The sequence below is a fragment of the Penicillium samsonianum genome (genome assembly GCF_028829775.1).
Source record: "Penicillium samsonianum strain IBT 33392 chromosome Unknown utg000004l_segment0_segment0, whole genome shotgun sequence".
In the NCBI taxonomy this organism is placed as follows: domain Eukaryota; kingdom Fungi; phylum Ascomycota; class Eurotiomycetes; order Eurotiales; family Aspergillaceae; genus Penicillium; species Penicillium samsonianum.
The window spans coordinates 748446-770829 of NW_026643262.1; the positions used below are offsets into that span (position 1 = coordinate 748446).

At 50.2% G+C, this 22384-nt stretch overlaps 8 protein-coding genes across 8 annotated transcripts; 4 read left to right on the top strand and 4 right to left on the bottom strand.

Annotated features, from left to right (window-relative positions):
- Positions 1-38: 38 nt before the first annotated feature.
- N7471_007189 (60S ribosomal protein uL4) lies at positions 39-1415 on the bottom strand (the record flags this gene model as incomplete). The annotated part of the gene is made up of 4 exons (XM_057279908.1): positions 39-795; positions 868-1018; positions 1142-1236; positions 1306-1415. The coding sequence occupies 4 exons, from the start codon at positions 1413-1415 to the stop codon at positions 39-41; spliced, it is 1113 nt and encodes a 370-aa protein (XP_057134168.1).
- Positions 1416-2232: 817 nt separating this feature from the next.
- On the bottom strand, positions 2233-3459 carry N7471_007190 (lytic polysaccharide monooxygenase AA11 family protein; the record flags this gene model as incomplete). The annotated part of the gene is made up of 1 exon (XM_057279909.1): positions 2233-3459. The coding sequence occupies one exon, from the start codon at positions 3457-3459 to the stop codon at positions 2233-2235; it is 1227 nt and encodes a 408-aa protein (XP_057134169.1).
- A 2997-nt stretch (positions 3460-6456) lies between these two features.
- N7471_007191 (IMPACT family protein) lies at positions 6457-7425 on the bottom strand (the record flags this gene model as incomplete). Its single annotated transcript, XM_057279910.1, has 1 exon — positions 6457-7425. The coding sequence occupies one exon, from the start codon at positions 7423-7425 to the stop codon at positions 6457-6459; it is 969 nt and encodes a 322-aa protein (XP_057134170.1).
- Positions 7426-8936: 1511 nt separating this feature from the next.
- On the top strand, positions 8937-11611 carry N7471_007192 (LCCL domain-containing protein). Its single transcript, XM_057279911.1, has 2 exons — positions 8937-9666; positions 9731-11611. The coding sequence occupies exons 1-2, from the start codon at positions 9203-9205 to the stop codon at positions 11340-11342; spliced, it is 2076 nt and encodes a 691-aa protein (XP_057134171.1). The 5' UTR covers positions 8937-9202; the 3' UTR covers positions 11343-11611.
- Positions 11612-11798: 187 nt separating this feature from the next.
- On the top strand, positions 11799-14560 carry N7471_007193 (uncharacterized protein; the record flags this gene model as incomplete). Its single annotated transcript, XM_057279912.1, has 8 exons — positions 11799-11861; positions 11954-11977; positions 12036-12157; positions 12206-12735; positions 12792-13090; positions 13163-13594; positions 13658-13905; positions 13999-14560. 8 exons carry the CDS (start codon positions 11799-11801, stop codon positions 14558-14560), a joined length of 2280 nt encoding a protein of 759 aa, XP_057134172.1.
- A 429-nt stretch (positions 14561-14989) lies between these two features.
- On the bottom strand, positions 14990-16287 carry N7471_007194 (Porphobilinogen deaminase N-terminal). Its single transcript, XM_057279913.1, has 2 exons — positions 15709-16287; positions 14990-15621 (listed from the first exon to the last, which is right to left on the bottom strand). The coding sequence occupies exons 1-2, from the start codon at positions 16254-16256 to the stop codon at positions 15090-15092; spliced, it is 1080 nt and encodes a 359-aa protein (XP_057134173.1). The 5' UTR covers positions 16257-16287; the 3' UTR covers positions 14990-15089.
- An 819-nt stretch (positions 16288-17106) lies between these two features.
- N7471_007195 (putative lysophospholipase) lies at positions 17107-19040 on the top strand (the record flags this gene model as incomplete). The annotated part of the gene is made up of 3 exons (XM_057279914.1): positions 17107-18124; positions 18184-18548; positions 18671-19040. The coding sequence occupies 3 exons, from the start codon at positions 17107-17109 to the stop codon at positions 18998-19000; spliced, it is 1713 nt and encodes a 570-aa protein (XP_057134174.1). The 3' UTR covers positions 19001-19040.
- Positions 19041-21016: 1976 nt separating this feature from the next.
- Positions 21017-22235, top strand: N7471_007196 (NmrA family NAD(P)-binding protein; the record flags this gene model as incomplete). The annotated part of the gene is made up of 2 exons (XM_057279915.1): positions 21017-21660; positions 21821-22235. 2 exons carry the CDS (start codon positions 21017-21019, stop codon positions 22233-22235), a joined length of 1059 nt encoding a protein of 352 aa, XP_057134175.1.
- Between the last annotated feature and the right edge of the window lie 149 nt (positions 22236-22384).

The window sequence follows — 22384 nt, forward strand, 5'->3', positions numbered from 1 at the left end:
TTAACAAAGAAATAGCAGGGGGGCAAAGAAAGACCCGCTTAGTTCTCGTACAGAGTGTTGAGGAAAGCCTCGGCAGGAGCGGTAGGCTTGCCACCGTCGACGGACTGCTGGCCAAGCTTCTGCTTGGAGTAGGCAGCGGCGTAGGGGTTGAGGCGGAGCATGACCTGCTTGTTGCGGAGGGGGTTCTTCTTCTGGACGTTGACACGCTTGGTGCGAGCCTCACCCTTGGGGGCCTTGAGGACGGACTGGATTTCGGAGGAGTTGATGAGGCGGGTCAGGTCAGCGTTGGCCACCAGGTTGGAGGGCAGGAGGTAATCCCGCTTGAGAGCCGAGGGGCTGGTGGTGGTGCCGTAGACCTGGTCGAGAGCCTGGAAGGCCGAAGAGGTCCAGATGACGAAGCGACCGAGGTGGCCACCGGGGGCGAGCTGGAGGAGGTTGAGGGAGAAGACGGGCGAGGTCTCGACACCGGGGATGTTGCGGAAGGCCTTGACGAGGTCCTTGCCGTCGGTCTCGGGGTTGTAGACAACCAGGGGTCCGCGGCGCTGGCGGAAGCGGCGGTTACGGAGCTTACCCTTACCGGCGCGCATCTTGCGGGACTTCTGGACCTTGACGAGATCGGGTCCGGCACCGACAGCCTGGAGGAGGGCGATGGCGGCCTTGGTCTTGATCAGGGACTCAACGGCCTTGGACTCAACGACGAGGGGAACCTCGGGGACGTTGGCGACACGGTGACCGCGGGCGAAGAGCAGAGCGGGGGAGGCAGAAGCAGCCAGAGCGGAGGCGGTAGCGAAACGACTGTAGGCGCGAGATTATTAGTTCCTCCGCATTTCTCTAGGCGTTCAATTCGTTCAATGGGATTCCACATACCGCTGGCCAACGTTGACCTTCTGGTGCCACTTGCGCCAGACCTTGGTAGGGGCGAACATACGACCGGAACGGCACTGGTTACCGAAGGCAGCCTGACCGGCACGGTGAGTACCACCACCGGAGACACGGGGAATACGGGCGACAGCACGACCTATAACAGGAAGCAATCCAGTCAGTTATTGTTCTCCATAGGGAAGAATTCGATGATCGCAAATTTTTTTCGCAAATTCGGATCCGATTCTTCCAATCTCGAAAAATGTGCCAAATAACGTACCGGTACCCCAGGACTCAGCGGAGGTCTGTTCACCAGCCTTCTCGCTCACGGCGTAGGGCTGGCGCTTGTTCTTGGCCATACCAGTGTGAACATGCCTGTAGAGGGACGGTCAGCACTTCCCCTCCATCGATTTGTGAATCCTTCAAGAATTTGGCGAGCCATACTGGACAATATCCGGGCGGATAGGAGCAGAGAACACAGTGGGAAGGGGGTGGGAGGCCCCGGAGGGCTTGCCCGCAGCCGTGGCGATCGAGACAGTCGGGCGGGAGGCCATTGTTGCTGGTCGGTGTCGAGGTGAGGTTGAAGATCCAATCTCTCTGAGTCGGGGGGCTTCACAACTCGGTGTGGATTTTTTCGCTTAGTGAGAAACTGCGGTGGGGCGGCGAACCCTAAGCCCTTCCTGCTATATGTGGACTAGCGCAAAACGCAACAATTATCTAATCGGAGCTATCACGTGGGGTCCACAAGTGGATCTATATCTGGCAGGTGCGATCTTAAACATTGAACCTCGGAAGTCATCGAGCAACATTGAAGTTTAACATAAACCGAGCTGGGTCAGCCCAGTGGTTGGAAGCGATGTCACTTTTGTCCCCGATTTGATTTACCCAAAAGCTTGAGGGAAAAACTGCTGGAGGAAATGTGGACTGTCCATCTCTACAGTTCCTTAAGTACATACCTGGGAGACTCTCCATCTGGGAGACAAGAATGTCATCGAGACCCATTGAGGTCGTGATAATTGAGCAGCGGTAATTCCTACAGCTGAATCCCTCTTACGTTACCAAGTTTCCCAATGGGCTTTGACAAACAACACTATTGTTTGAGCTGCACTAATACCTATAGACTACTGGCAGTACAACATCGAGCCACAGTGTACAGAAAGGATATCTTATATCGAAACCTATGAGATGTCCTATTTTCCTAGTCTCATCTCCTAATTGTACAGGATGAAAGGGGCATATAATGCAACGAAGAGTAAAAGGACCAGCCCAGCAGAAAAGAAAGATCAAAAGAGGAGAAAAGAATGATAAAAAACCCATCCAGAGATGGGACAGAGTGTATGACACTCGAATCCAGCGGATCATGTTGCGTATCTAGCTAAGCGCGTGGGCGTGGTGAACACCGTAGGAGCGGTTGCGGAAGCGCATGCTTGAGACATGACGCGCCTTCTTGCTGGCAGAGACAACAAGCTCCGCGCTCTGACCAGCGTTGCACTGCGTGCCGGTCGACATCTGCTGGGCAGCGGACCAGGTGCCAGAAGCACAGCGCTGGAAGGAGGTGCCTGAGATACAGTTCCACTGGCCGTCGGTACTGCAGCTACCCGTCAAGACACCGGAGCTGGAGGCAGATCCAGATCCAGAGCCGGAGGGCGAAGAGGTTGTCACGGGAGCTGGGGCAGGTGCCGAGGGGGACACGGGCTCGGGGTCGGCGGGTGCGCTCGATGGAGTAGCTTCTGGGACTGGGGCCACGGATACCGAGGCGGCTGCGGTGGAGGCGCTCTCTGCGGGGGCAGAAGAAGAGCCAGAGGAAGCAGAGCCGGAGGAAGCGGAACCGGATGAGCTGGAGCCAGAGGAGCCAGAAGAGGAGGAAGTATTGCCGTCGCCGCCGAAGGTAGGAGTACCGGTGCAAGCCTCGGAGCCCTCCTTGGCGAGGTTGGCGGGTTGACCGTCAAACTCGACATACTCACCTGGCTGAGGGAAGCGGATATCGACACCTTCCTGGGTAGTGCAGCCATTGACGTTTGCGACGAACATGGGAGGGAAGCTAGCAGCGCGTTTCTCGAGTTCGTCGGGAGAGCGCTTGGAGGAGCCACCTGAGACAGTGATGGGAGCGCAGTTCATGTACATCTCGCGGTTGCCGATGCGGTTGAACCAGGTCCAGGCGAGGGTGTACTTGCCAGCAGAGATGCCATCAGGAATGGTGAAGTTGAAAGCGTAAGGATCGGCGACATCGGGGCCGCCCTCCATGTTACCATCGACATTGGCAGGGCAGCCACCCTCGAAAGACTTGATGACCTTCCACGCGGAGGACTTGGAGGGCTTCAGATCGGTGGTCAGACTGATCTGGCAGGAACCGCCGCCGTGGGTGGCGCTGCCGATGAAAGACAGAGGGTGGGACTCGCCGATGGCGATGATTGTCTCGGTCTCGGGAGCCTCGAAGGTGTTGTCGCGAAGCTTGCATGGGAAGTCACTGCCGTCTGCTGCCAGAGGCGAGTTGTTGAGACTGCCCTTGCCATAAGGGGTGGGAGTGCTCATGATCATATGGGCGTTGACCATAGAGGCACCCATCAGGGCAGCGATCAAGTTGGAGGTGATGAACATCTTGGATGATTGAACTTTTGGGTTGCTTGAGATCTTCGACAGATAAATGTTGCAAATGGAATCGATTCGTGCCAGACGAATGGAATCAGATGTCAAAAGGAATGGATCTTGTAGTGGAATGTTAGCGTTGGGATGAGAGACTTGGAAATGCAAGAGAAGATGAGATGGTCAGGAGTATATATATCGACGGTGTCTCATTGATGATCTATTGTGGGCAAGGCATATAGATGTTTCAACAATAGATCATAGATCTCCCACAATAGATCAGACGTATATAGATCAGAGGCAACGATGAAACAATGGGAGAAACACAATACCTTTGTGTCAGAGTGAATGAAACAAACTGATTCAAATTTGCCGGAATGTTATTTCCAATCTCTTTGTTGAAGAACAATAGCGATAGCCTCTTTGTTATATTTTCGTATCAAAGATAGATCTCAGAAAAGGAATGTATGATATTTCACCACAGGCAAAAATCAAGAAGCAAAAAAGGAAAGTGACACAGGTCTAGCCTGAATGCCGAATCGATAGAAGTAAGAAATGAAGAGAAGGGAGTGTACTAAAGAAGAAGAAAAAGAAAAAAGCCATGCAACGTTCGCGTCAAGGATTATATATACAGATATGGGGTGACTCTCGGGCCCTTCCAGCATATCGAAAATCCCGAGTCTCAGCCTCTCAATGGTCCGATGTTACATGCATGGCAATTAACCAGACACACTTTGTGTGATCTCCGTAAGTCCAGAGGCGTCTGCTTGGTCGATCGATGTGCTCCGTACATCCACCGACCTGGAGGGTGGGGAAGGCCAAGGGCGAGAGGGGATGTTTCAGAACTCATATTTTTCCATTTTGTCCACTGAGGGTCGAATATTCAGACGGTGAAAGCTGAAAATCAGTCGAAAACTAAAAGATGACCAGTAGGAAGACCCAAGAGACACCTCGCAGATACCCGCTGGACTGGGGCGATGGGCGGCTGGAGAAGAGCCAACCACCGCACAGACTGCAAGGTACAAGACTTTTCCACCCCCTGGATTTGTCGCACCATCAACCGCTGGCACACGAACTTCCTGTGGATTGGCTCTCATTGTAGCCGCCCTGATTTTTCTTCTCGGGCCGCTTCCAATGTTGCCAATCACGAACGTTCACAGGTGTGTTTCATGTTCACCTCCGTACTACCTGCTCCGTATTGCCCATCTTTAACCCTTGCGACTTGTACCCAAACCTATGACGCAGTGAAACAAATGTAATCCGAGTGGACATCCTCTGTCCACGGGTTCAGCCTTCATTCAATCTATCTAACACCGGCACTTATGTGTGGGGGTACTCGGTACATAAGTATCCCCCGTTGCCAAGTCTTCCTGATATTGACAAGTAACTAAAATGTGAGCGTTATTTAGATTCCTACTGTGACATGTCCGAATGTACGTAATGTGTCAACTTCGAATTTCAAAATGTCTAGAGATGTCAAGCCATACTAATTTTATAAGCGGGTTCAGGATCACCACGGTTGTGCCATAGCTCCACCAAATGTACTTGGCGGATGTCAAATCCGCTAGAAACAATATGGAAGCCACTACGAAGAATAAGGCCTATTATCTAGTTACCTAAAAGAAATATCTACATCCCCAAGCCCGTAAATGAAAGCGACCGGGTTAGCCCTCCCTGTAATTTCGAACAGACCACATTACTCGGCTGCCCTAGTCTAGAAGGAGGATAGGGAGCTGCGTTCGCGATGTCGACCTCGAAAATGAAACCCAAGAGACTCGATCAAGGTTTCTATCTGGTGTCGATGTGACTCGTCCGTTAGTCTGTCTTCTATCAAGGTAGCATCTGGTGGGTTCGCTTTAATGAACTAAATAATATATATATATTGACCTAGTATATTGTAAATCCTACCCCGAGCGCCATTCTTCCAATGTTGCTCCTGATTTCTTAATGGTAATTAAACCTCTAGTCTACCATAATCAAATCATCGATCTAGTAGGCGATTACAGTCGGTATATCCTTGGAATTGGACATGAGACCCTGCAGTAACAGTTCAGCCCGCAGGACGGTTCGCATAGAAGCGGCCATCTTGCGCACACGGGTTCGTCTTCTACATACATCGGTAGCTACTTGAGACCTCGTATCCTATGATAGATCCTGGCAAACCTTTCTAATATCCAATAGAGATAAAATGTGACAAGCCATCGTAGTGCTAACCTAGCCTAACGTGCGAATAAACTTGGCAAGCACTCCAAAAGATATCAGGTCCAATATCATGTGAAACTACAGATCTAATAAAGCATGTTCGTTTATAGGAACAGTGAGTTGCGCTGGCTACATATGTAGGCATGCATATGGTCAGTACCCTGTTTGTAGGAAACTGGTAAGTGCCCGATCTGGACTTGTTGATGCAAGCCTTGGGTTTTGATAGCGTGCACTAACAACCATTTCTATTCAAGACATCCATGGATCCAATGTACATTTGTCGAAGCAATGATTTTCTGTCGCTTGTAGCGGTTGGGAAGTTGCCTACTAAGAGGGGTGTGGTACACACATGTTACATTGAATAAGGTCGTTCGTGAGCGCCAAAGTAGACTCGGTAGCCCTGCATGTGAGCTGTAAATTCGCCCAATGATGTCGCCATGGCTTCCAGTCCACAGACTGGATTCAAGTGAAGATTCGTTATGTTCGCATAAGGTCCACTGCCTGTCGACAGTACTCCGTAGACAGTATCACATGATGGACCACGCACCACGATTTTCCCATTGTGGTAAATCCCAGTCGTAGGATAGACATAATAAACACTTGCCAAGGAGGAAAGTTGTATCCGCAGTTCCAGTGCGATTGATGCCTGCTCGAGGTTGCATCAAGCACACTGGTCATGCAGACTCGGGTCCTCGGGTGTTTCATCTTAATCGTTTCGCACGGGCCAGAACGCCCTATGTGAATGAATTCAATTCCAGGGTCTCCCGAGGTCCCGAGCATCCAAATTCATCAGGTAGACCTCCAGTCCCTTCATTTCTTGCCCTTCTTCTTCCCTTTCTCTGCACCCGCAGCATCCTCCTTCTTAGTAAACCCGCCCTTAACCAAAGCATCACGACCAACATCATTAATGAGCCGGAACCGCGCCGGACCAAGTTGAATGCCGCCATACCACCGCGTAACAACAACCACAACATTCCACACATCCATCAACTGCATAACATGCAACAACCGACCCCCAGCAGCAGTCTCCCCATCATCATCATAATCCTGAACAACAGTCTCACCCTCCCCATCCGCACCCTTCATCTGGCGAATGCGCCAAGCACTAATATTATGCGTTGCGGCCGCAACCTTCCGATCCGTAGCCGTAAGATGATCAATAAAAGCCTGCGCCTGCGCTAGACAAGTAACACGGGCAACACGGCCCACGAAAACCGATTTCTTCTCGGAGACCACGTCCGAGAGGATCCACTCGGGCGGGACATCCAGGCCGAATGCGTCGCGCAGGGACAGAGCTTCAAAGGCATCTGTGGCGGTCGACGCGTCGACAGTTGGTGTCTGAGTAGACGAGTCCCCGACATCGTCCTGCCCGATACTCAATTCTGGGAATACATCGACGGCTTCGCTGATTACATCGAACAGACACACGGCGCCGGCCTGCCAGGTTCGTTGTACGATATCCTCCAATACATCGATGGCGATCTTGCCTTCCCCGCGTGCGGCGGTCGATGCTGTGCCCAGTACAACGGGTCGGGAGTCTGGGTATGAGGCTTCGAAGCCGAGGATGAAGGATAGGTGTTGTTGTTCTGGGATTTGGAGGGTGACCACTGTGGTATGGATGTTGTTATTGTAGTGCGCGGGACTCCCTAGGTCGAGTGTGTTGTTGGTTGTCGCGTTTGCGGGGGTTGTGCGGGTTACGGTTATTGTGTCGGGCTCGTAGATGGCGTTTACGGCTTCAATTTCTTCGGCGAGGTCTTGGTTTTCGGAGATTAGAGGCATTGTGCTTGGAGAGCTTGGAGCTCGTGCGGGGTGAGGGTTTAATATTTTGCTAGAGTCTAACGAACTAGTCAACTAATGGGTTGACCCCACAAGTTTATTCAGGCATCCAGGCACCGATTTTGATGTGGACTGAGCATTTTGATAACCACGGTTTTTATAATGGGCATAAAGTACATAAAATAACTTGTGTAAAGATTCAAATAATCCATGGATAGGATTGCCATGGATAGGATTGGAGGATGTTATGAGATCCACGATGATAATGGAATACACCACCTGATGATGATAGAAGACTTGACCCCATGGAAGAAGGAAAAGGAGGGAACTGGCTGTTTAGGGGGTGCCCGTTCGGGAAGGCGCGACTAACACGGTTCCCCTACATCTGGCATATTTGGACTACACTGCTGGCCTTGGGGTATTGAATAATGAGATCCAGGGACTCTTAGGTGCGCATGCCCAAGTCTAGCTCGGTGAAGATCCTATAACATCATTTTTGAGTACAATCTAAAGGCGTCCTTTTTGATCTCTTTCTTGATATATTTTGATATATTTTTTGGTCTCTTTTTGATATATTTTTGATGACCTTTGCCATGTCTTGCCTCGCCTTCAACCTCTAGCCGGCATGGCTAAAATGACAGACACCAAGCCATAATGGCTTGAACTGAGAAACTGGATTCCAGTTAAAAACTTCCCTTGACATGATAGTAGTGGCGAAAAAGCCGCGTTGTCGTGATACTTCCGAAAGACTGCCGTGCTTGTCGATGACTGAGATATGGCCAATGAACGAGATGCTCGCTAGGTTGCGTTCTCAATACAGCCCTTCTCAATACAGCCCCGAGCGACTTCCCCAAGGCATTTTGGATCAATTTGACCTAGAAGTCCTGTCTCTATTGGCAGTATGCCCACGCAAAAAAAACTTGCAGGTACATCCGGGTAGTTTGTGTTCCCATGGATTCTAATGTGGTGGCGCCCTTCACCCGTAGATTGGGAAAAGCCTCCGGATCAGTTTGACCACAGCAATATCAGAATGGCGACTATGAGATTGATACTGCGAACAAGGCACAATAGTCTAGGGAATGGCTGTTAGTATAGTTATTTGCGCAAGTATACCGTTTCAGATGGAACCGGGGTATGTTGTATTCAATTTCTCAGAAGACCCCTAGGAACACCACCAATCATGTCTTTCCCGTCGTCATTCGGTATCAGGGCTATAATCCCTGACCTTATTGTCACACAGCGTAGGACGAACAGTACGGATAGAACGATATAGTTTGAAAATCTCAGATCACATCCGAATTCCCTGCATTAGTGAAATCTTTGTAAATTTCTCCGAATTGAAAGATCATCCAAGATAGATTGTTGGAGAGATCGTGTTGCCACCCTGTGGACACCAATCAAATCACGCGTGCCGTTCTGATTGGGTGCCTGGATGGCCGCCTGACGGCGGATCCGCCTTGTCTTTTCCCCAGATCTCATCTGATTCTCATCTCTCGTCTCTCTTTCCCATACCTTTTCCTTCTTTTTGTATTTATATCGCCTATCTCTTCATGTTTTAGGTCTAACACGGCCTACTCGCTCTGTTCGTTTCAAGGCCGCGTCCCTGGTGATCTTCCGCCTTACATACCAATCAACGGAGCCCTGGAGATCCCCACTGCCTATCGCAACGCTAGCGCCCATCAGCCACCGACCACCGTCATACCTTATACCCCATCGTTCGTTGCGCTCATTTTAGTTTCTCCAACTACACCACACTCTCCCTCCAAGCCAACGCTTCGCTATGTTTGGAAAGGGCCGAGAGGAGGCCGCTAGGGTATATGTTCCCCCACTGCTTGAGGATGACGAGCGTCTCGACGATCCCGAGGCTTCCGCAGACCTGCCGCCGCCCGACGTCGAGGCACACAGCGCTCTTCCCGTCTGGTTGCGAGAGTCATCCAAGTCGTTTCGCTGGAGATGGGTGCCGTTGCCGCTCCGAAAGGTCGGTCGCGCCACCGCCAATTGGGTCAAGGGTCCCGATCCGCCGCATATGCTTCTGTTGAAGCCACTGTTTCCGCGAATCCAGGAGCTTCCAGTCCAATACCTCGACCGTCTCTTCCCGAAGCGCAAATTTAAGACTGTACTCTTATTGCTGCTCTATATATCTTGGTTCTTGCCTTGGTCTTTGATTTTATTACACTCGCGTTCTTCCGGTTATATCGAAGGGTACGGTCGGCCTCAGACGCTGTCATGCTCGACGAACTTTTGGTACGTGCCGATATGGAACTCCATCTAGGTATAAAATTGGCTAACATGTTTGCGATCGCTTCAGGGAGTTCGGTAATGGGTGTGGTATTAACGGAAACGACTGCCGTCCATTTTCTTCTTCGACTACTCCCTTCCGGTGTCCTGCGAATTGCCGTGATACCAAATTACTGGAGCCTTACGTTGTGGGAAACCATACATACAACTACCAAGGCCTAGTAATTGGAGGGCCTGACCCAGATTCCTCCCATGCGGCAATTTACCGTGCGGATAGCTTTGTCTGCCAGGCAGCAATCCATGTCGGTGCAATCTCGAATGATGGCGGCTGCGGTGTTGTGAAGCTTGAGGGTGCAGCGCACTCTTTCCCATCCGTTAAGCAACACGGTATTCTCTCTGCCGGGTTCCCATCGACCTTCCCGAAGGCTTTCAGCTTTCTTGAGCTATCCTCGCCGCAAACCAGCTGCCCGTCAGATCCACGCTGGACGCTTCTTGGAATCACCGCTGCGGCCGTTGGCGTCCTGTGGCTCTTCTGTACATCGCCGCCTGTCCTGTTTTTCAGTACATTCTTCATGGTGTTCTGCCATACGGGACTTGTTGGAGACCCGCCCTCGGATCCTTTCTTGGCCGACCTTGTCTCCAGTCTTCTATCACGGCTGCTGCCAGCGTCATTTGTTGTCTACGTACTTTATAAGTTCTGTGCAGCGCCGCTTTTGCAGCCAATTTCTTCGCCTATCTACCAGCTTTCAAAGTTGTTACTTTTCCTACCCCCGCTTTTCATTGGAGCTCTGAACAACTATACCTTTGCGCGGTTGATTCCCTTGCAGCGTCTGACCCCGATGGACATTCAAAAACAACCTGGGGCAAAGTTGGCGTTGGCTTTTGTCATCCCAATTGTGATTTCGATCATCCTGAGCCAGGCGTGGCAAATTCGCCAGGGAGGTCGGCTCCCACGATATTTGAAGATATACTGTACCATGGGGCTCATCATCTTGATTTTACTTCCCCTCCCTGGTCTTCGCCTTCGGATTCATCATTATATCCTCGCCATTCTCCTCATGCCGGGCACCGCCTTTCCCACTCGTCCCTCGCTCATCTACCAGGGTCTGCTGCTGGGTCTTTTCATCAACGGAGTTGCGCGGTGGGGCTTCGCCTCGATCATCGAGACTCCGGCAGCTCTAGGAGAGCAAGCGCCGCTTGGAGATGGAATCCATGGCTGGTGGGGTGCTACCTATCCAAATATCACGACTGCATCAGTGAATGTCTCCCTGCCAGACTTGGGATCGAACAACACTTATCGCGGCAATGGCAACATCACATTCGCTCTGTGGGAACACGAGCGTATGGCAGATCTTGCGGTGGACGGCATCTCGGTTCTTCTTAACGACGTAGAGCGCTGGCGTGGTTATCTCGATGAAGACAAGCGCGGAGAATTCACCTGGCACCGCCATGGCCATGATGGCCTAGAGCTACAAACAAACCCTCGTCTGGTCAACCGTGATTTGGACACCAACATTGACACCAAATCGATTCTTTTGGATGATAGTGATTCTGATGATAAACCCGAAGACCTATTTTTCCGATTCGCATTTTTGAGAGGCTCCGAGGCTGGCACTTACAGCCCAACAGGAGTCTGGCTGAGCGATGGCGCGTGGTCGCCCCCTGCGCCTCCCAAGAAATAGATCTGCTTTCCCTCTGCATTGGACACTGAGGTTGTTTTCGCTTTTATATCCCGCCGCAACTTTCAAGATAGATTGATTATACACTTTTGGTTCATGTGCTGGACACGCTGTGCCCATTGGAGGAATAGAACAGGCACGGCGTGTTTTGATCGATCTCGTTCATGACTGGTCACGTTAAACGAATATATCGCATACTATGATTGCTCATACCTAATACCGGTAGATATTAGCCTTCAGATTCAATATATTCCCATCTATGTACATATATATCTGTCTGTCCGGTCCTGGTTGTGTAGTATCGTCATAGAAAATTCATACATAGAAAATTCATACCACGTGACCGTGACAGAATTAGCCAAGGCAGCCAACCAAACCCGAAATCACAATTTAAAGCTTCATTCGTCTCTAATTTTAGCAATTTCTATGTTACACTAGGTATACGGCATCTTAAAATCCATGGAGCCCGAGGAATCCGATCATGAGGGACGCCAGGGGCCAAGCACGCTGGTCCGACGTGCGGTATGTGTTGCTCCACAAGCAAACAAGTTGCAAGCTTAGAAAAAGAAAAGAAAGATACAGTTTTGGCTCACCAATATTAATTATGCATACAGTGTGATCAATGCCGCCTCAGAAAGGTACGCAGCTGCAGCTCCGAGTGGCCCGATGTCATGACTCGATCTCACCCTGTCACAGATCCGATGCGATAAGCGCACACCATGTTCCAACTGCCGTAGCTCCAGCATTGCATGTCGATCTACCGGCGAAGGCCAGAAGCCATCAGAGCCCCGGCGGCGGGTTTTAATTTCAAATCAATAGTATGAGCATCTTCTCCGGTCATTTGGACACCATTGACTCGATCACAGTGAGAAAAAGATCGATTTGATCGAGGAACGCCTGGCAAGCATTGAAAGTACTCTCCAACAGCTAGCAAAAAATACATCTCAACTACAAGGCCTCACAGCGCCAAACCCGCGCGAGTCTCATTTCGCCCCTTCGTCTCAGAAGTCAACCCCTTCGCAGCCGTCATTCGCTCCAGGGAACACTGGAAAGCCCAAGGGCCCTTTGTATTTAGCGAATCCTACTATCGAGCAGCACGATTCCAGCTCTGGCTTTGAGGGTAGCTCATCTCTGACTGCCCATGGGGCCTACGCGAGTGCGTTCCTTGAATCTGCCGTGTCCAAAAGCTCGCCGCAGGTTTTGTCTAGTCCCAAGATCAACGCGGCTCTCTCGTCGCTGAAGCAGCTTGTCGGGATCCAGAGTCAGCGGCGAGAAACGGGCTTAGAGGGGGGTCAACTTCCCACCAATAATGCGAGGTTAGGTGTGAGACGCGACATTCGTGATCTAGAGATGCCGCCTCTACCAGTGGTTCTAGACATTTTGAGAAAGATTCAAGGTACGATTCATTCCAAAGATATGCATGTCTCTAGCTTCATATTCTTACTCATATAGAAACACCACCGGCCTGCTTTGGTGGCTATGTCCCCTTCATGAGTGTGAAATATTTCACCGAAAAATGCCGTGAAGTTTACTTCTGCATAGACGATTACTCTGATGCGGCATTTGTTGTAACCAACTTTTGTCTGTACAGTGTTTTCTACGAATTTGGTGGCATGGAGAAAGACTCCACTATGCGAGAAGAGCACCAGAACTACATTGAGATATGTCGTGACAACCTGGAGACAGCGCTTGCCAACTTGAACATCTTGATGCCTGCAACCCATGAATCGATCATGGCGTTAGCTCTAGGAGTTAGTCGTCCATTTCATTTTTGTCTTTGCTTTTGGATATACCCCATCCGGAATCCTTACTTACCAACACAGGCTATGCATGCGCTGGAGATTTCTAAACCATCAGTTGGCTGGACGCTAGCATCGACGGCCATGAATCTGTGCCAGACCCTGGGGTATCATCGCTTTACCTCAATGGAGCACGACCCCGTACCAGTCCAACGCCAAAAGCAGCTTCTATTCTGGTCTGTCTACACAATTTTAAGTATGATGTCCCTGCGTTTAGGACGTGCCTCTTCCATCCAGAACTACGATATCAGCCTGCCAATGCCCGATGAGAACGTAGATGTTCCCAAGCCATGGGGGCCCGTCTGCATGTTGTGGACTAAATCGGCAATCATCCAGTGTGATATCTATCGATGTTTGTATAGCCCAGAGGCACTACAGAAATCAGAAAGCGAACGAGTCGCACATGCTTATAGATTAGCCGCTGAGATGCAGTCGAAGGTTATGGAGCCGTTTGAGGTAACCCCCCACCGTTGTTTGGGATATGATTGAGTGAAGGAGTTACTAATGTAAAACATCTAGAAATTCATGTTGGCCGATCATAAAATATCCGAGGTCGACCTCATGTACCTCGCAACTGACAAGGTCAATCGACTGGCCATCATGACCCTGATCTACCGAGCAATTCCAGCATCAACAGACTCAGGCCGTGTGGCCACCTTCATACCCGAATGCATCGAGACAGCCCGGGAAGCCCTGGAAATCCACCGACAGTGCGTTGCAGCGCTCAGCGAGACAGACAATTTCATGAAAATATCCTATATGCACTGGTAAGCAATTCAAACTGATTCTAACGACAGCGCCATTCTTGATGCAATGATCGCACCACCTCAGACCAACAAATTCTCACAGTCGAATTACAGGGCCCTCCTCATGTCCCCTTTTGTCCCCTTCATCGTAATATTCTGCAACATAATAACAACCTCTAACGCCGACGACCTCGCCCGACTCGAAGAGTTCATCGCCTCTCTCCAACCTCTAAGCACCTTCTCCCAGTCCATTGACCGACTGCACACCCTGTGCTCAGTGCTCGGCACCGTCGCCCGCCTTTACTTCGAAGCCAACACCCGGACCCAGACAGCCGCAGACCAAGACCAAAATATCAATGAGGTCGGTCAGGAATTCGATGTCTATCTCAGTGCGCTCGGACTGGCCCCTACGAATCCTATGAATCCTCCGAACAGCGGTAATTCCCAGATGGGAAACTCGCAGGGATATTTCCAGGATAATCCTAGCATCCATGTTAGTTCAGCGGAATCGTCGCAGCAGAATGTGGGTGGTTTCTCGGCACCGGTCGATCCATCTCAAATGCAGGGACAGGACTCGGGGACTGCTGCGCAATTGGGGAATTGGTTTTGGGGGAATCAGTATATGATGGGGCTTTTGCAGGAGGATTTGTCGCAGTTTGGGCCGGGATGGTCGTGAAGAGCGTAGCGGGTGCATCATCTTCGGATATGTCAGACTCACTAGTAGTCTTGTTTCTTCTGAAATACCGAGCTGCTATGATTGCTAATATTAATCTCAACTTCTACACCTCGCTTTTCTATAAGCTACATATTCATCCGTTTCAGTCCAGCAAGACCTTACATCCTGCTGCACTCATAACCACAATTGTCAAAGCTTGCTTCTCCTCGCCAGGTGGAATAATAAGTGTTTTAGGTGGCAATTTGATCTCGGGGAATGTTTGAATGATCCGTATAATTGCATGCGAAGCTTCTGTCAGTGAAAATTTCTTTGCCGATTCAGTTAGTATAGGCGCTCTACGGACTACTCTCATACCCTAAATCACCTACTGCGTAGACATATCCTCGGCCCTCCGTGGAAAGGCATAAATCCCCAACCAACACCATCTAACTCTGAACCCATCTCTCAGGACGGAAAATATTTATCCGCCGATCACCTATGGATTATTTCGTTGCTGCTGCTTATTCTATACATTCAAGTGTTGTTTGGATTATACTTGTTCTGGTAATAGATCCCGCACCCCCTTGTTAAGCAGCATATTCGCGACTGAGACACCGAGTTGCTCTGCTTCCTCATCGCACTGGACATTGCTTACATCCTCAGCGGAAATTTCCGACAATCCTTCTATGTGGATAACCGTAGCTCGTAGACGAAGGGTGCCGCTATCAAGGCCTTGTTGTTGTGTGTCTGCCGGATCGTTTTCTTTCAGGGGCTCAAAAGAAGACCAAACGCCAATTGAAGACGAACATCCTCCTTGAAGACTTCGAAGCATCGCCCTCTCTGCCATGCCGCGCCATCTTGACGGCTTATGGTCAACATGTTGGACAAGTTGCAGGATGTCTGGGCGGTCTGTGCAGAGCTCGATACCAAGTGCGCCTTGCCCAACCGCATAGGGGAATATAGTAGGTTCAAGTCGTTGCGTGATCCGATGGCCGAGTCCTAGGCGTGATAGCCCTGCAGTCGCCAAGAGAATGCACGAAAACGGTGAATCAGGTGCGTCAAGCTTAGCAAGGCGAGTATCTCTAATATACATGGTCCTTATTAGATCATATCTATACTATGGATAGATCCAGCGGGTAGTGGCAAAAGGAGAACCAATCAATACTTACAGGTTACCCCGACACTCTAATACCTCCAAATGAGGCCAGTTTCGCCGAACTAGAGCTCTTCTTCTTGAAGAACTCGATCCAACTATGGAGCCAGGTGGTAATTGATCGATGGATTTGAAAACAGAGTCGGACCTCATTACGACGGCATCAGAACAGTCCTCACGCTCAGGGATAGCTCCAAGGAGACAATTCGGTGGCAGCGTTGTTGGCATGTCCTTTAAACAATGGACAAGGAATTGGACCTTGCCAGCCAACAAGTCCATTTCAAGGCCATTTGTCCATAAACTTTTGCCAATGTCTGATCCACCCGTCTGTTTAGAGAGGAGGATGAAGGGCGTCTGCTTATCTGCATCACCAGCGACACTGGCTGTGGCGATTTCAAAGGTCGGGGAAGAGTCGAGTTTTTGGCTCAGCTCTGATATGATGGTGCGAGTTTGAGTGAGTGCGAGTTCCGATTTACGACAGCCAACAATCACTTCAGAAAGATGTTGAGATGAGATATCTTCTATCTCAGGCTGCGGCTGAGAGCCGTTCGGGTTGAGGCTCATCGTGACGAGCTACAACTTGCTGCTTCTTCACAATTTTGGAAATTGCGCGATTTGTGTCCTACTATCGATCCACACGTGACGTGAGACATCCCTGTCACTTTTAGCACTAATGAGGTTAGTGGGTATATAGAGAGAGAGAGATATATATATATCCTTATTAGTCTAACAGTATCTTGCTTACAGCCTTTTACAATATAGGCATACTCAGTTGAAACCAGGCACAACTGTAGAATTATAATAAAGCAACTTTCGTAGGTGAGGTTAAAATAGAAGAAGGGTGGTTCTGTATAGAGCAGTAGTGTAGATCATGTGACCACATCCGAAAGGAAAGTTTGTAATATCAGGCCAAGTTACCTAGGTATGTAGGCTTGGTACTCTTAGATCAACTTCTTCTAAACTACCTAGCCCTACAACATACTCCGTAGATGTGTACGGAGTACAAAAAATCAAGATAATTGGACCCCGCCGATACTCCGAGATCGCTGAGAGTGGAGTCGAAGTCTTAAATTCGAATTGGCCAATGAAAATCGCTGTACGTAATTCGATTGGGGGGTCAGTTGGAGTCTTCCGCTTCTTCGGTCAAAAGAGTCAATCATCGACAATCAACGATGGAGTTGAGTGATTTAACGTTCTAACGTTTTTGTCTTGCCAAGTGGTTTCCGACTTTTAATATTCTTTACATCTCCCCGACATCCCACATTATTATCGTGGCTCACCCGAAACCGTGAATGAATTGACGAATTAATGTGTCGATTCTATATTAATTGACTTCGGATTGAAATCACGACCGCAATCGCAAGTCACAGGCCAAACGATACGAACCATAACAATCGGAAATTTCCGCATCACCATGATATCTAGCGGCCTAAACCCTCACCTCAGCACAGGGAACGCAAAAATGGCGACTACTCCAGTGCTGGACGCAGCCAAAGCCGAAGAAGCTGCACAAGAGTCGCGCGTCCTAGTTATCATGACAGGCGGCACAATCTGCATGCAGCCCTCGCCGTCCGGCTTCATCCCAGCGCGGGGGTTCCAAGATAAATGCATGGCGCGGGTGCCAACCTTCAACGACGGCTCGGAAAGCGCAACAATGGACGTGGTTGTTAACGCCGCACACGAAACCAAAGAACATCTAAGCCTACGCACACCGATGACAGCCTACGGGCGACAGGTGCGGTACACAGTTCTCGAGTTCGAAGAACTGCTCGACAGTAGCTCGATTGACGCAAAGGGCTGGACTCAAATCGCCGAGGCGATCGAGCGGAATTACACGCTCTTCGACGGATTTGTTGTCCTGCACGGGACGGACAGTCTGGCGTACACGTGCTCGGCGCTCAGCTTTATGCTGCAGAATCTCGGGAAGCCGGTTGTGCTTACTGGATCGCAGGCGCCTATGCTTGAGCTCCAGAATGACGCTACGGATAACCTGCTCGGGTCGTTGGTTGTTGCGGGCCATTTTATGATTCCAGAGGTGTGTTTGTATTTTAATAACCGGTTGTTCCGGGGGAATCGGACGACGAAGGTTGCGGCGAGTGATTTTGCTGCGTTCGATGCGCCGAATTGTGCCCCGTTGGCCATTACGACTTCTATGCGCACTAATGTTAATTGGGATATGGTGCATCGTCCTAGGAGCTTGGAGCCATTCAGTATCCAAACGAATCTGGATACTACCCATGTGGCTTGTCTGCGTATCTTCCCTGGTATCAAGCCGGAGATGGTGGATGCGGTGCTTAAGCTGGATGGCCTGCGCGGGTTGATTCTCGAGACTTTTGGCGCAGGAAATGCGCCCTCTGGTCAGGATAATGCCATGATCAACGTCCTGGCTAGTGCTATCCAGCGGGGTATTGTTATTGTGAACATCACGCAATGTGAGTTATGCCACGCTTGGCACACCGATAAAGGGTATCCGACTGACATATCTTTCTAGGCCTCACCGGAAGTGTCAGTCCAGTCTATGCCACCGGCATGAGTCTCTCCCGAGCAGGTGTCGTAGCCGGTCTCGACATGACAACCGAGGGAGCATTGACGAAACTTGCCTATCTCCTCGCGCTGCCAGAATCCACACCCGAATCCATCGCCAAACGCATGTCAGTATCTATCCGCGGCGAGCTCACCGAGTCATCCCTACCTATCTTCCGACACCCGGACGGCGCACTCCCCGAACGCATCCAGACACTCACATCGATGGGGTATGCCATTGCCCACGGTGACCTGGAGAAGGTCCAAGCCATCACCAAGACCGAACACCACTGGCTCCTGAACGACGCCGATTATTCGGGTAACACGCCCATCGTAAGCATCATCCTATCTCACCCGTTCCCGTCCCAATTCCCTCCCGTCCCGTGTCCCGTGTCCCGTATCCCGTATCCCGTATCTCTCAAACCCTTATCTTGCACACCACTAACCCAACACAGCACCTAGCAGCAACGTCCCCATCAATCAAAATACTCCACTTCCTCCTATCGCAAGGCGGCTCCGTGCACCTCCGCAATCGCGCCGGCCGCACCCCGCTCTTTCTGGCCGCGAACGCGGGTCTCTCCGAGCACACGCTCCTCCTCCGCAAATCCGGCGCTCACCTGCATTCAGACGAGCGACCAGCCGCCGAGCTCCTCGCGCGTCATCGTCCCTTCGTCTGGGGTATGGCTGGCGTTGGGCCCAAAGAGATAAGCCAGCGGGAGATGGAGGAGGAGTGGGAATGGGATTCTGGTAAGAACCGGATGATTCCCGGGTCGGCGCCTTCTTAGGTTGTCTTAGGTTGGCTTTTTTTTTTTTCGTCATGGGGTTTCGGGTTGGGTTTAGGCTCAGACGGCCCGGGCTGGATTGGGGGGTTGGGGTTGGGGTTGGACATTGGGCGTTGTGTGTCGTATGCCTCCTTACTTTATGTAGGATGGTTTTGCTTACCTATAGTTCCAGGCGATATGAATGTTTCTCTTTTTAGGGGGCATTGGCCTCCATGCGGGTAAGCCTGCGCTTTGCGTCGGTGATGGTGACATGCGATATAGAACAATAGACCATATAGAGTAACCTCGGGGTTATTCTGACACCATTTTGTTACTGTCGCACATTATCTTCCGAATATTGCACTCGATTTCGATCACGCCAGAATTTAGACAAATGCACCCCCTGTTCTACTTCTATTGCCTTCTTTTAGCCGTGGCACCATCAGCAGGCTGGAATACGGAATTTCATCCGCGGAGATCGGCCCCTGCCGTAGCCGGGATACAGCCACTAAGTGGGGAAGGAAGATAAGGACGCTTTTTTTCTTTTTTTTGCCTTCTGCTTTTGCTTTTTCTGGTTTTCCGGGGTTTGATGTTAGTGTATTTGTAGGCTGTTATTGCCAAGGTCGAGGCAATGGATATTGTTGAGGTTCTAGATTGTATAGTTCTTAATAGTGAAAGGGGGGTAACTCCAACTTCTCTTTTTTATGGTGGGGTTGTCTGCATGTTTTTTTGCTTTTTTTCTCTTTGCTTTTCCTATACCCACATCGTACAAGACAACAAGTATAAGAGTTATACTAACTAATTATATACTTTGTAGGTATGATCCAAGCACACCATGATTGCCTCATGGATCTTGAAAATAGTCTCATTTGTGGCTGATGCAGCAGGGGATGATGTGATGGCCATATTTCGGGATTTTGAGAATTGCGGGGTTCAGGCACTCACATATCAGACTAATTTCCAGACTAATTTCCCCTTTCCTTACTATTTCTTCCTAAAAGGTACTCCGTAGGTACCTTGATACCCTAGCCAATGGACGTATCGGGTGAAATGGCAAGTCGGACATGGCCAGTGTAGCACGTCAATCTGTGCCAAGCCCCAAACGCCGCTATTGGATGAGCACTAGCCCACATCCTGGAGCAGATATACGATATACACCACGTGAGGCTGTCCCTGGCAGACAGTTGGTGGAACAGGAAGTTCTTTACGATGGGTAGTATGAAGTCACCTGCGCGATTTAGTTGACTATTACTAGTTTAGGTATTATTTCCCTCGGGAATGGTTCCGCTATGGGTTCGATGTCAAGGCTTGGCATGGATGTATAGATGTCTATAGATCTCTAGGTGTGTATAGGTGTATGTATAGGTGTAGGATAGAATAGAAATAGATGTACCACATATAAAAATCAAGAAGTAAAATCCAACCAAGCCTATAAGTTCCCGAATCAGGATCTTCCCGTACTGCCGAAAATGTCCCAGGTGTGGTGCCGATTTACGTAAAAACCTGGGACGAGACCGCACTGTGGATTTTTTTCTTTTTTTTTTTCTTTTCTCGGGGATGTTCACATTTGGGTATGGATTTGGTATATTTGGGATATATCACGCATATTAGAAGAAAAAAAGGGAATTATTGCATACAAGATGTGTACATTTATGTTCAGTTATATAGTCGACATGGATGTATAGAGAAAGAAATTCTTATCTTATCCTTTCTGTCTCTCCGCGTTTTCGGAATTTGAATGGAATTTTTTCTAGAATTTTTTTCTTTTTATTTTATTTTAATATGCAGATCAGAAGGACAAGTTGGAGAACTCCTGACTGTTCCAATCGCATAATTTAGGTCTGATCACGATTCTCGTTACATACAACTTTCCAACCTCTACCCCACCATCGCAAAGCCCTTTCTCGCCAAGGCTTACTCCGGATTTCTCTTCTTTTATCTGTCCTCCTGCCCTCTCTGATAAACCTCTTCTTCCCTTTCTATACTACTTCCACCTCTTATACCCCTCCCCCTCCCAAGGACCCTCCCCGATCAACCCGGATGACACAACCCCAGAAGACCATTGCCGTGGTCAATGCGACAGGCCGGCAAGCGGCCTCGCTGATCCGCGTCGCGTCCGCCGTGGGGTACTCAGTGCGCGCGCAAATCCATTCGCTGAAAGGCGTGATCGCACCAGAACTCCAACAACTGCCCAATGTGACGCTCCTGCAAGGCCCGCTCCTCGGCAACATCGCACTGATGGACGAGCTCTTCAAAGGCGCCCAGCTCGCTTTCATCAACACCACCTCCCAGTCCGGCGACGAGGTAGCCATCGGCCGCGACTTAGCAGACGCCGCAAAACGTTCCGGCTCAATCCAGCACTACATCTACAGCAGTATGCCGGATCATTCTGTTCACGGTCCCTGGCCCGCAGTCCCGCAGTGGGCGCCGAAGTTCACAGTAGAGAACTACGTCCGTCAGCTCGGAATGCCGGCGACTTTCGTCTACGCCGGTATCTACAATAACAACTTCACCAGCTTGCCATACCCGCTCTTCCAGATGGAGCTCTTGCCAGATGGGAGCTTTGAGTGGCGTGCGCCGTTCGATCCGGAAATTCCGTTGCCGTGGCTTGATGCTGAGCATGATGTTGGTCCGACTCTGTTGCAAATTTTTAAGGATGGAACGAAGAAATGGAATGGTCATCGGTAAGTGCAGGAAAAAAAACCATCAAAATCGGGGACATTTTCCGGGGGCCACGGATTCCCATCGGGGGTCCGTGGCTTGGAAGACAGCCAAGAGAGAAAGACGAAAGAACGAGAAACAAAGAAAGAAAAAGAACCAGCTAACACACCGCCTCTCACTTAGTATTGCTCTCACATTCGAAACACTCTCCCCGTTACAGGTGTGCGCTGCGTTCTCGCGAGCCCTAGACCGCCCATGCCAGTACGTCCGTGTGCCCAAGATCGAGATCAAGGTCAACATCCCGCCTGGATATCGAGAACAGCTCGAAGCGCTGGAGGAGCTGTTTGGAAGATGCGATGCTCCCTACTTCCCACAGCCGGAGTTCTCACAGCCCGCCGCTGGCTCACCAAAGGGTCTCGGACCGGCAGGTGGAAAGGGCGCCGGTGCGGGCATGATGCAAGGACCTGGCGGTGTTATCTCTCTGCGGGTGACGGACGAGTCTCGACATCTCTGGCAGGGCTGGCGCGATATGGAAGAGTATGCGCGTGAGGTATTCCCTGTGGAAGAAGAGGCTAATGGGCTTGACTGGATGGTTTGAGTCTTGTTTTTTTGTTTTTTTTTTTGTCTTTGTGGCTCTTGCCCTCTGGCCTATTGATGACACTGCCTTGGCTTTTTCTTTCTCTTACGACAGTTCGATCTGGGCAGAGACGTGCATGGTGATGTGTTCTGTGCATGTGAAGCCCTTGC